This window comes from Frieseomelitta varia, unplaced genomic scaffold (assembly GCF_011392965.1).
Source record: "Frieseomelitta varia isolate USP_RPSP 00005682 unplaced genomic scaffold, Fvar_1.2 scaffold_641, whole genome shotgun sequence".
NCBI classification, from domain to species: domain Eukaryota; kingdom Metazoa; phylum Arthropoda; class Insecta; order Hymenoptera; family Apidae; genus Frieseomelitta; species Frieseomelitta varia.
In genome coordinates this window covers 29,416-44,041 of record NW_025110414.1, presented here as the reverse complement: position 1 = coordinate 44,041, position 14,626 = coordinate 29,416, and the positions used below count along the sequence as shown (strand labels likewise).

Sequence of the window (14,626 nt, the reverse complement as noted above, 5' to 3'; positions counted from 1 at the left end):
TTTTTTAATTTTTTTTTTGATTTTTTTTCTTTTTTTTTTTTTTTTTTTTTTTTTTTTTTTTTTTTTTAAGAAACCACGACTCGGGAATCTAGATCTATTGAGTAACGTAAAAAGAGTAGAAAAATATATTCATATTTCGTGTAATAATCTGTCTAACACACTCGTTAAAAGTTATCAGTATACATTAAGCTAGTATCATTAGCAAGCTGTGTTGCAATTTCCTTTTTCTGCGTCCGCAAATACCGCTCTATTTCTAAAACCTGTTTCATAACTAATCATAAAACTGCTTTACTTCGGACTCTCTCTCGTTTTTTTCCTAGAAGTGGACGTAGTTTCACCTGCGACACAATCTTTTTCCTCGTTTCGCTTCAAACATCAATTTCAACTCGTTCGTACCACACGCAGTCTATCAAAGGGGAGAATAATTTATTTCATCGTACAATTACACGCGAGACCGAATTCCCTCACTCGTCCGTTTCAATTTCTAATTTAACTTATCCAATTTTCGTTATAAAATTCCCACGGTGGATAAAAATAATTCAGCGTCCCCTGGGGGCGAGATTTCTTTTTTCCCACCAGTTCGTTTCAACTTCTGGCTCGCTTCGATCGTCGTTACGCAATTTCATAAAGAGAGATAAAAATAGTTCATACTCAAATAGATACTTCACTGTTCTACTGTTCTACATCAACACCCACTAATCTCACCTCTCCATCTTCGTTTCTCCTCGTTTATTTCAGCTTCCACTTCAAATCCATTTATACTTCATCAAAACTAAAAATACTTCAACGTCAAACACGTTACACGAGCCCCAATACATGTTTCTGGCGATCTCGAAAACTATACAGCCTCAACGTCATCATTCTCCATCATCAACACGAATCTCCTTCATTTGCATCATATTTGCCATCCAAAAGTGTTACATCTTCGTTGTAATCCTCCATCTGCTTCATTTTCACCTTTCATCGTTCAACATGACGAAACTTGGAGTTTCTTTTTTTATTGCAAAATGATCCTCTAGACCAATGTCTCTTAATCTCTGATACGTGGACACAAATAATTAAGAGGAAACAGACTTGGATATATTATTTATTATATATATTATATTATATATTATTATTTATTATATATTATATATTATTATTATTTATATATGTTATTTTTATTTTATTTGTATTTTTTATTATTATTCTGGAATGAAGTAAAAATATAAATACAATAATTATTTCAAGTAATATGCAGCTATATGAAGCAATAGATTGTTCGATTCGTCATTTTATCATTTTTGAAATGTACAACGAAGAGTATAATAGAGCAGTAGCAGTGAAAAGTAAATTTAAACTTCGATATAACTTCGTAAAAAAAAAAAAAGAAAAAAAAGAAAACCGATTTACACAACGATCCAGTCGGTCTCATTTTAAATGAAGCCACTTTCGAGAATGACTTTACGTCATACAGAGATATTTTCTTCTCTCGGCAATTGTAAAAATTCGATCGTCTGTAAAAACATAAGAATTCATTCAATTATCCTCTTCACTGCGTGTCAATCTATTACTCGAACAACATACAAGCCTGAGAGTAAGTGGATTTTCAGTGATAACAGAAAACGAGTCTTTTCAAAGAGTTCCGTGATAATCGAGAGATTAAGAAACGTCGATCTAGATTGCAGAGCGATGGATCGTTGCACCATTAGCCTTGATAGACCGATCGAGGTGAAACAAGAGCGGTGACGACCGATAACACGGTTTTTCGCGGGTGTATATCACGACTGCGCTGCGTCGTTTGCGTAACCACGACCCTGAAATTCACCGGCCAGGGCATCGACGACTGCTAAAGACTGGTTTTCTACCTTCGTTTCGCTCGATCGGCGCACGAAACGTCGCTAGCAGGGAGGCTTAATAACGGGCTCGTTAATGCATCGTGGAAAATTACTGATCCATTTGCCCAACCAGCCGTGAAACGTGTCCCCTGTTACTCGCTCGTCCTCTTCGTCTTCTACCCCCTCTTTTTCTCTTTTCTTTCTAATTTACACCGTGTCGCGATGGTGTCAGTCTCAACACGGAATACGATAAATAATTTTTACTCTAATGTACACAGAGGGAACGATTTCTCTGGATCGGGAGAATACTCAGAATACAGAATAGGTTGGAATGGAAATTTCTAACATCGTCGTGGAATTTCGTGAAAAAAAAAAGAGATGATGACATAGGTTTGAGTGTGTTTTAATGGAGGTTACGCAGTTGAAGTTGATTGGAAGTTGGGTCACGAATCTTTTTGTAAGCGCTTCTTTACGTATTCTTTGTGTCTACTGTGTCTTAAGATTGTAAAAAATTCAGGTGAATGTGTCTGCAAGTTTTGACAATGATTCTATGGTGTTTTGATTGAAGAATTCTTAATTGAACATTCATCATTATTCTATTAATCGGCGGGAATTTTATTTGCCATAAAATCCTACAATTTCGATAGTAATTTTAATTGAGTAATCTATATTTTAAAATCTAATAATCGAGTAATAAAGCCTGTACTTCAAAATCTAATAATCGAAATAATAATTTCAAACTTCAGAATTTCAACTTGAATCTCGAAATTTCAATTCTACAATAATACTGCAATAATAATGTATAATAAAATCTACGATAATAATTTTCAACTTTAGAATCTCAACAATGACTTTCAATTTCAAAGTCTACAATAATCCTGTGCAATAAAATCTATAATAATAATTTCGAATTCTGGAATTTTTAATGACTCGAATTTCAAACTTTCAATCTCGAAGTCTATAATAATATCTGCGATAATAATTTCGAATTCTGAAATTTTAAATGACTCAAATTTCAAACTTTCAATCTCGAAGTCTATAATAACGTCCACGATAATAATTTCGAGCTCTGGAATTTTAAATGACTCGAATTTCAAACTTTCAATTTCAAAGTTTATAATAATGTCTGCAATAATAATTTCGAACTCTGGGATTTTAAATGACTTGAATTTAAAACTTTCAATCTCGAAGTCTATAATAATGTCTGCAATGATAATTTCGGATTCTGGAATTTTTAATGACTCGAATTTCAAACTTTCAATCTCGAAGTCTATAATAATGTCTGCAATAATAATTTCGAACTCTGGAATTTTAAATAACTCAAATTTCAAACTTTCAATCTCAAAGTCTATAATAATGTCTGCAATGATAATTTCGAACTCTGGAATTTTAAATGGCTCAAATTTCAAACTTTCAATCTCGAAGTCTACAATAATAAGTTCGAACTCTGGAATTTTAAATGACTCAAATTTCAAACTTTCAATCTCGAAGTCTATAATAATGTCTGCAATAATAGTTTCGAACTCTGGAATTTTAAATGACTCAAATTTCAAACTTTCAATCTCGAAGTCTATAATAATGTCTGCAATGATAATTTCGAACTCTGGAATTTTAAATGACTCGAATTTCAAACTTTCAAAGTCTATAATAATGTCTACGATAATAAATTCGTACTCTAGAACATCAACGATAACTTGAATTTCGAAATTTCGATTCGAAATCCACAAGAATTGTTCTGTTCCTTCAACTTTCTACTTATCGAAACAGCCCCCAACGACTAAAAGTCTAAAAGAGCAATTCCAGTCCCTCGTGTCGCCACTTGCCCGCTCGAAATTTATGCGTAACAACCCCTTGGCGATGTTCGATGCGTCGATTCCACGGGTCGTAACTTCCACGTAGAATAACCACCACCTGCTCGTAAAACTCGAAAATGTAGAACCGAAGGGATTCAACCAGCGCCTCCTTTCGACAACCTCAGGAATTCGCCGATAATTCTTCGAGGACGATCGGACAGTCTGATCGGAGAATCCATCGTGGCGACGATGCGACGACTCGTATCTATTGTAAATGGCATGGCACTTCCTTCCGCCTAGTAGCTAATAGAAATCCGTGCTACCGGTGGTTCGTAGTCCACGAGCTCGCACTAAATTCAGTTGTAAGTAACGCCAGAAGCGGCAGATAGCTGTTAATGGCGGTCTCCACGAGCGACCTAATGCATCTTGATAACTCTCTTCGTTCTTCCCGCCCCTTCACGTTCACCGCTTTACGAGCGTTTCGCGCTACTAACCGCCGTCGAATTCGAACAGCTTATCAGCGATTTCACGGTGCCGAGATGGCCAGCACGCGTCGTCCAAGACGAAATGCGTCGGTTAATCGCTTCTGTCACCTATAAGGACAAGGTGGAGCCGCGTTGGAGAGGGTCGAGTGGCAAACGAGTGGATGTATCGAGTGGTTGGTCCTGGCAGGCAGACGGTTGGCGAAGGTTTAACGGAGCATGCATGAGGCATTGGGTCCCTTGAGTCTGTGGCAGAGGCTATTTAAGTTGAAAAATAAAATGCTTGGGACGTTTTGGCTGGATAGTGTGAGATAAGGCGTATTAGAATTTTTTTCTTTTTTTTTTTTTTTTTTTTTCTTTTTGGTGTTCTGATCAGTGTAGAATAAATTATATTTTATAAATTATATAAATTGTAATTGTACCAATGATAGTGAAAAATTATCATTTGAACAATTGATGTATAACTTCGTAAAGAAAGATCATGTTAAGGAAGATCCACTTGTTTTCGTTTTAAAGCATGAAGTCTCTATTTTGACAGTCGTGACTTCGTTTTTTTTTTTCTGTTTTTTTTTTTAAGGGAAACTCAGAAAAAATTGTCTATATCCAAACGTGTGTCAAAACATTTTGTTTCGCGAAAATTAGAATTTTTCTCACTAAACGTATCACGATTTTGAAGAATAAAATTCTCTCCTAAATCTCGCTGTATGATCTTTCTTTTTTCACCATTTTATTGAACTCGAAGCAATTTTTTAATGTTTTTATTTAATTCTTGAATCTTTACAACTTTCGAAAGCAAAAGTATCCTTATTTTTCTAGATAATATAAAATCAAGTTCGGCAAGTGCGAATTAACAATTGTCAGAGTAAAAATTTCACTAAATTTCAATTACCGACAATTTTTCATTGTCACATGTTTGTTTAATATTCCTTTTATATTATTTATAACTATATAATTGTAATATATTATGAATTATATATTATTTATAATTACATAATTATATTATATTATAAATTATATATTATTTATAATTACATAATTATATTATATTATAAATTATATATTATAATTATTATATTTATATTTTTTATAATTATATATATGTTTATTACTTTATTATATATTTTTATAATATTCCTTAATATTATTATTACACGTTTAATTTTCAATTTTTAATTAATTTATTTATTATTATTACATTTTCATATTATTATTATTATGTATCTTTATAATACGCCTCTTGTATTATTTATCTTACATTCCTTTAATTACGTATCAACTGCTTCTCTGTTGAAACTTCGTACGACCGAATCGTTATTTCATCATGCGTTAACGCTATGAAACACAGCAAGCATTCTCTGTACGTGCATATTTCCCTGTGTACTACGTGCAAGTTAGCAGGCACTTTGCAAAGTACTAACACCAATCACCTGTATATTCAAACAGTATAATTTGATTTATGTGCGTGGGTTTAGGTACGAAGTGATTAGGTGTAATTAAGTTTGGATCAAGTTCAGTTAGATTTATGTTAAACACGATTACACACGGCTAGCTTCGGATTACCTACCATCTGATCCGATTAGATCTAGATTAGGTGTGATTATGTACGATTGAATTTAGGTTAAATTCGAGTACGTTTTAAATCAGGTGCCATTAAACGATACTATAGTTCGTACAGTGTGCTCGCGTTACTTCGTTTCCAATATCTCCTTCTCAATCTACAGATTTTATGAAAAAAATTTCATAGTTTCTTTTTTTTCTTTGTTACTTATTTTTTAATAGTTTTATGGTTATTCTTTGTCGTTTCACTTTCTCTGTTCACGTGTATTTTCCCTCGCGAGTGATAGATTGTTTTAGTGGTATTCAGTTTACAATGGTAATTTATAATTTGTTTATGTACGATTAAATTTAAGTCAGATTCGAGTAGATTTAAATTGGGTATATATTGGCAATATTATTCTGTTCATTAGTCGGTTACGTTATTCTCAATTGACAGATTTTTTGTGGAAAAATAAAAGAGCAAAGATTTAAAATTTCTTTTCAATTTTCAGTGATATTCGTATTCCAACTGGGGAAAGTGTAATTTATTTACGATTAAGTTTAGATGACATTCAATTAATAATACTATTGACTATGTATTATCAAGTACTATTAACAATATTATCGAGTATGTATTATCAAGTACTGTTAACAATACTATTGACTATGTATTATCAAGTGCTGTTAATAATACTATCAACTATGTATTATCAAGTACTATTAACAATACTATCAACTATGTATTATCAAGTACTGTTAATAATACTGTTGACTATGTATCATCAAATACTGTTAACAATACTATCGACTATGTATTATCAAGTACTATTAACAATACTATTAGCTATGTATTATCAAGCACTACTGACAATTATTACTATTAACAATACTATTGACTGTGTATTATCAAGTACTATTAACAATACTATCGACTATGTATTATCAAGTACTGTTAACAATACTATTGACTATGTATTATCAAGTGCTGTTAACAATTCTATTGACTATGTATTATCAAGTACTGTTAACAATACTATCGACTATGTATTATCAAGTACTGTTAACAATACTCTTGACTATGTGTCATCAAATACTGTTAACAATACTATTGGCTATGTATCATCAAGTACTGTTAACAATACTATTGACTATGTATTATCAAGTACTGTTAACAATACTATCGACTATGTATTATCGAGTGCTGTTAACAATACTCCCGACTATGTATTATCAAGTACTATTAACAATACTATTGGCTATGTATTATCAAGTGCTGTTAACAATACTATCGACTATGTATTATCAAGTACTATTAACAATACTATTGGCTATGTATTATCAAGTACTACTGACAATTATTACTATTAACAATACTATCGACTATTGACTGTGTATTATTAAGTACTATTAACAATACTATCGACTATGTATTATCAAGTACTGTTAACAACACTATTGATTGTGTATTATTAAGTACTATTAACAATACTATCGTCTATGTATTATCAAGTGCTGTTAACAATACTATTGACTGTGTATTATCAAATACTATTAACAGTACTATTGACTATGTATTACCAAGTGCTATTAACAATACTATCGACTATGTGTTATCAAGTACTGTTAACAATACTATTGACCATGTATTATCAAGTACTATTAACAATATTACTCGTACATTCATGTTATTTCTAATTACTTCTTCGTAAGTGACAGATATTTATTTTACGAAAAATAAAAGAAAACGAGGTTTACAATTTCCTCTCAATTTCTTTTGTTAGAAAGTTGTGGTATCCGCGAGTATCTAACGAGAGACAAAACATAACACCTTGCCGTTCTCGAATAAGAACGAAAATCGAGCCGGAGCACGGAACACGGAAACTCCACGGAGGAAAAAAAAAAAAAAAAAGAAAAGAAAATCTACGACGATAATTTTCCTCACGTAACGCGTAGACGTTCGCGATTGAGGGGATTTCCAGTTTTTATCCCGTGACGGTGTATTGTTCCCCGATCGAAGAAGAGAGAAAACGAGATATATTCGATCGATTGACCAGGCTTTTTCCTCGCTGACGAGGAAAATTTACCGAGGAAATTGGGTCGACCCCGGAAACACACCATTCCTGGCTTCTTGAAAAATTGGCAGCTCGGTTTCGACATTGGTAGTCGGTTTTTTCGTACCATCGTTAATTTTTGATAGTTTTCGCAGCTTTTGATTCACGTTCAAATAAAAATCTGTTTTCCCGTCTTCTCGGGAAAAATTCTTGGAAAACACCGGCTAGAGGGAGATGTTTCACCGTAGAGCCTCGTTTCATGAACGTTTTGGAACGAATTGTTTCAATCGTCTCCTCTCCGTCGATAAATTTGCCGTCTTCCTTCAGCTCGAATGAAAATGGAATTTATATGTATATATATATTTTTTTATTGCAAACGTATATTTAAATAAAAATATATATATGTGCGTTTTTCTTATTGCAAGTAAAAGTATAACTCGGAATATTTATTTGCAAAGCCAACGTGTGAAGTGGAATTTCCGTGATTGGATCACTGTTCGAACGATCGAAGTGAAATATATTTCGCGCAGTCTCGTGAAATAAAAGTATATTGTATAATAATTTACGTACATGTACGTACACGTATATATAATAATTACGTACATGTACTGATTGTACAAAATATTATAGGATAATAGATAATACTATAAAAATATATGAAATATATTTTATTGTATTATTAAAATATATTAAATATATTATTATATTATTATATTATATTATATTAAATATTATTATATTATTTAAAATATTTTTTTATTATATTACATAGTGACAAATAAAAAATATATTGAAACATACGTATATAATACTATGTGATAATACTATATAATACTGCATGATAATATAAAATAGATAATACTATAAAAATATATGAAATATATTTCATTATATTATTAAAATATATTAAATATATTATTATAGTATTATATTATATTATATTAAATATTTAAATATATTAAATATATTATTACAGTATTATATTATATTATATTAAATATTTAAATATATTAAATATTATATTATTTAAAATATTTTTTTATTATATTATATAATGTCAAGCAAAAATATAGTGAAACATGTGTGATAATCTACATACGTATATAATGCTATATAATAATATAAAATATATAATACTATAAAGCTACATAAAATATATTTTACAAATTGTCATCAAATGAAAACATATTTAAATATATTTTACACGTATGTATATAATAATCTACGTACGTATATAGCACACGTACAATAATTCAAAATATATTTCACGTCATCACTCTCTTCGTTACAACTCTAGATTTATTTATTTAAAATACAAAGCAAATATTTCCCATATAGTCGTGAAATATACATTGGAGAAACGTGAGAAATTCTTCTTTTTTTTTCTTTTTTTAATTAAAAGAAAGTAATAGGTAAATTTCGAAAAAGAGAGATAGAGAGAGAGATGAACAAATTCGGTGGTTGAAGCGATGCGATCGTCGGCAGAGAAATGCGCGAGGAATTTATCGAGACGGAGCGCGGTTGTTGCATCTGAAAACCGGTTGAACGTCTTAAAATAGCTGTCTGTATTTATTCCTCGCTCTTCTTTCCCTTTTTTCCTTCCCTTCTGTCGAAATCCTTATTTACCGCAACGTTTTGCCGCCGCTTGAAATTTTTCTCAACAGTCGCAGCTCGTCGCGAAATCTGATCGTACCTCCGCGACGTTCAAAGTTTCCTTTTTTCTCTCGAACGTTTCATCGCCTCTCGAGTAATTAGAAATTGTGTCGAATCGGTGATAACTCTAACGAACGAGTGCCTCATTCGCTTATTAATTAATCAATCGCAAAGCAACGCCACATTTCGCAACATTTCGAAGAGGAGGGACACAGAGAACTGACCGCGCAACGACGAAAAATTAATCGATACTTTGAACTGTCGCAACTTGGTGAAACAGAATCATGCAATTTAATAATTGATCTTGTTTTAAAGCGTGACGCTTCTACCTTGGCTGTTCTAGGTTCGTTTTTTTCCAAAGATGTTTTTGTTATCGCGTAGAAGACCACTTCTATCCTCGCGCGAATTGTGAAAGTTAGAGCGTTCTCTCTGGAAATATTAAAAATTTCGTTTTTCCTTCACATTTTTGGCCCAATTTTTTTCTCTACGACGAAACTTTGAACTTTGTTATACGACTTTTTTTTTTCTTTAATTTTGAACGACGCGATTTTTGAATTTTTGTCGTTCGACATCCAAAGTTCAATGAAATGACTGAAAAAAAAAAATTGTAGGAGAATTGTTTAGTGGTAAATAAAATTTTTCAGTATTTTTTTTTAAACTTAGCACTTTTCCACTTGCTGCGTGATGATGAAGTGTCTTGAGGGGAAAAAATGAAATCAGAGTAGTCAAAGTAGAGGTTTTTAATGCTTTGTAACAAGACCATGTGAAAGTAGATCACTATGTGAATTCTTATTTTTTTTTTTTTTTTTTCTTACGAAGTTATAATCCAAAGTATCGATAATCCTTCATTTGAATAAATTTCTATGCGAAACTGACTCCACATTGAGAACATCTTGCATCTGTCAGAACATCGACAGTAAAATTTTGTTGGAAATGTCACAAAACACACTCAAAGCCACATTTCTGTGCCCCACATTCAAATGCTCGATAAAATATATTATTCGCGTTAAAATTCCACGTGAGCGTTCAGTTTTGTTCAGTCACTGTTCGCGTTTCTCCTAATTAAATTTTCCCACGAAGAACGGAGATTTTAATTGGCCGAAACGAGAGGTGAAGAGAAGGAAGGTGGCGAGGAGAAGAATTTGAAGCACGTTGGCGTTACGTACTCTCTTTCTCTTTGACTCTCTGTTTTCGTACGGAAGAAAGGAAATTAAAGGCCAGAGGCACGAGTTGACTTTAAAACGCCTGTCCAAGTTTCGTTCGTGAGACACAACGTCCCAAGAATCGTCTTTCGATGTTAATTCTTCGCCTTGTTTCCAAAAAAAAAAGAGAGACAAAATTCGACTTTTGTAAAAAATATTTCGTCTCTTTCGTCTCAAAAAAAAAAAAAAAAAAAAAAAAATGGATCAACACGTTCGTTTTTATTTCGAATTTCTGCAAAAGTGTATCGCAGACGTTAGAAATTTGTTATTCAATTTGAAATTTCAATACACGTGGTTTAGTACGTAAATCTAATTTCTCAACGTGTGACCTTTTTTTTTTTTTTTTATATATATAAAACGATTATCCGAAAATGTACGGAGATACGAAAAAATTTCATTCGAAGAGAAACAAAACTGTCGCGTGACGCTTGGCTCTCAATGGAAGTCGACGCGTCACAGTTGCATACGTTGGCGAACACGTCGAGAACAATGTCGCGTATATAAAACGCGAGACAGGCCGACCGACATTTCGCCGGTGCCAATAATGCGTTTGGCAAGTCGCGCGAACAACGCGACAACAGCGGCCACTTGAAATTGTTGCCTCTGGCGCGCAACATCTGTTCCACTCACGCCGTGCCTTCTGCACGAGCATACGTGCCGTGAAAAATGTATCGCGCAACTTATTTGCGTTTCGTCAGCGCGGCCAGCTCTCCGCGACTATTATTTTCGTCCTCTGCGTCGTTTTTTTTTTTTTTTTTTTCCTATTTTCCCTTCTCTTTGGGCCACCGTCAATTGTCAACAATTGCAAACGTTGCCCGCACGAGCAACGAGCGTTTAATTAACCACTCTCAGCTACTGAAGGCTGGCTTTCGCGTATATATCACCATTTTTTTCAAACTGTCGTCAAAATCAATTTACACGAAAATAATTACGTTTGCTCCTTTTCTTTTTTCAAAATGTTGACTTATTGTTGAAGCTAGTTGAAGTTTCGTTCTAACGTAATTACAAGGTGTGAGCCACCGCCGGATGTAAATTTCAGTTTTTCTCGCAGTCAGAAGCGTAGCTTCGCGAGAAATCTCACTGTAACACCGAGAGGTTCACCTCTTGCGCTGGAATGACGTGCCACGCACGTCGGGAATTGCAACATTTTCTCAATTTTAAGTATATTTAAAGTAACTTAATATATTTAAGTATATCTGAATATGTTAAATTTATATTTAAATATATCTGAATATATTAAATTTGTATTCAAGAACATCTGAATATATTAAATTTATATTCAAGAACATCTGAATATATTAAATTTATATTCAAGTATATCTAATTATATTAAATTTATATGAAAGTATATCTGAATATATTAAATTTATATGAAAGTATATCTGAATATATTAAATTTATATTCAAGTATATCTGAATATATTAAATTTATATTCAAGAACATCTGAATATATTAAATTTATATTCAAGAACATCTGAATATATTAAATTTATATTCAAGTATATCTAATTATATTAAATTTATATGAAAGTATATCTGAATGTATTAAATTTATATTCAGGTATATCTGAATATATTAAACTTATATTCAAGTATATTTAAATATGTTAAATTTATATTCAAGTATATTTAAATATATTAAATTCATATTCAAGTATATCTAAATATATTAAATTTATATTTAAGTATATTTAAATGTAACCCAGGCAATATAAATGATAAGTTTATTACCTCTTAATAGTTTTTGTCCAGTGATATCATACCGATGACTTCGAAAGAAAAAGAAAGCGACAAATTATTGTATACGTTTCGGTCACTCGTTATGGTCCGCGAACCAGATACCAGCGGGCTAGCGACACACGTAGCGTTTTATTTCAAAAATAAATCGACAACAGTGCCGATTCGAATTGTAGATTGTAGATTCGTAAGCGTTTAGATCTTTCGTAAGTGGGCTGGTAATCCAATTAGCGATGATTTCCAATCAGAGATTTCGTACACGATAAATTCTCGATGACGTTCTCGCTTTTGCAAGAGTCGTTTCTGCTTTTTCAGAAAAATGATACACCCTCGATTAGATACATGTATCTGGAGTGGGTTTTTCTTTCTGTCTGACTGACGCAGTGTTTGTCGAGAGTTGTATTTTCTAGATTGTTGTAAGATCTGGGATTGTTTTTTTTATTTTTACAAGAAGCGTTTGTCACACGTGGATGATCTTGATCTTCTCTGGGAATTGTAACTTATTTCAATTTTTGCACGCACTAAAAAATACTCTGATATTTTTCTCGCAAACTCACCAATCCGAGAACAACAACAACAACAACAAACTTGCCAATTAAAATAAAGATAACAATTAACTCTTTGAACTCGATTTGCCTTCAATATTCTCGCGCGTCCACTTGTAGATACTTATTTTAGAGTAAATTAATGTACAATGGTGAAATTCAATGTTTTTTATTTATTTATTATTGCTACTATAATATAATGTATTTTTATAATTTTTTTGAAATTTGATAATTTTTTAAACAACTTCCAACGTGATATACGAGTTTTGTAGCAAATTTTCATTTCCTCCAGCGTGAGCTACCTAACCTAAATGCTCCTAAGCTATTGTGTATAATATAATTTATGTTTTATAATTTTTAAATAATTTCCACCGTGATATACAAGTTTCATAGCAAATTTATATTGTTATTTCCAGCATAACGCACCTAACCTAAATGCTCCTAACATTGTGTTTAATATAATTTATTTTTTATAATTGTTTAAAGTTTGATATGTTTTTAAACAATTTCCAACGTGATATACAAGTTTCATAGCAAATTTGTATTGCTACTTCCAGCATAACACATCTAACCTAAATACTCCTAACCTATTATGAAAATACTTATTTGTATACTGCAATTTATTTTTTATAATTTTTCAAAGTTTGATTATTTTTTAAACAACTTCCAACGTGACACATGAGTTTCATAGCAAATTTCTATTGTCACCTTCAGCGTGACGAACCTAACCTAACCTAATTACTCCTAATCTATTGGGAGTATACTTATTTGTATACTGCAATTTATTTTTTATAATTTTTCAAAGTTTGATTATTTTTGAAACAACTTCCAACGTGACACACGAGTTTCATAGCAAATTTCTATTGTCACCTTCAGCGTGACGAACCTAACCTAAATACTTCTAGCCTATTACGTATAATATAATTTATTTTTTATAATTTTTCAAAGTTTGATAATTGTTGAAACAATTTCCAACGTGACACACGAGTTTCATAGCAAATTTCTATTGTCACCTTCAGCGTGACGAACTTAACCTAACCTAATTACTTCTAATCTATTGGGAGTATACTTATTTGTATACTGCAATTTATTTTTTATAATTTTTCGAAGTTTGATAATTTTTGAAACAATGTCCAACGTGACACACGAGTTTCATAGCAAATTTCTATTGTCACGTCCAGCGTGACGAACCTAACCTAAATACTCCTAACCTAACCTAAACACCATGTCTTAGAAATGATCGTGGAAAGCGTGTTTTTCTTCGGCACATCCGATCCGATCGGCAGAAGAACGAGGCAGGAAATTAGATTCGAGCGTGGAGCGGATTTTATCTAAATAAATTCCGGCCGCGGTCCGCGCGGAATTTTATGCCAAGTTCTGCGTATTTGCTAAAAATATACGTTGTTATGTCAGCTTGTTCTCTCTGTCCGCCGACGATACACGCTCGCGTCGTCGGGAAATTTCGAAATGGTAAAAGTATGGGAACGCGTCGCAAGCGAGTATTAATTAGACACGTATGGTTGCAGCCTCGTATTTGGTATCAATTGCAACGTAGTTCGACGTGGATCATTGCCCGGAGGTATTATTGATGCGAACGGTGTACGACGCACGCTCGAGTCCGATTAGAATCTTAACCAGCTACGTGAAATTTATATATATATATTTTATAAATTATACATGGCGGTTATTGTGTTAGGAGTTACTGTGCCAGTATAAGAAATATTATCTAATTCGAAGTATATTAATGACACTTTACGTGTAGTATATGATAATATTTCCGCCAAATTTTTATAGAATTGATTAAAAAAT

General features: G+C 32.3%; 1 protein-coding gene across 3 annotated transcripts in view; it reads left to right on the top strand.

The window, feature by feature from the left end:
- LOC122534802 overlaps positions 1 to 14,338 on the top strand; it is a 19,143-nt gene extending 4,805 nt beyond the window's left edge. For all 3 annotated transcript variants that reach the window (XM_043665771.1, XM_043665774.1, XM_043665773.1), the window contains exon 4: positions 14,314 to 14,338. In XM_043665771.1, the coding sequence (XP_043521706.1) occupies positions 14,314 to 14,323 (10 nt within the window). In that variant the 3' untranslated portion in view covers positions 14,324 to 14,338. The remainder of the gene's footprint in view (positions 1 to 14,313) is intronic.
- The last annotated feature ends 288 nt before the right edge of the window (positions 14,339 to 14,626 follow it).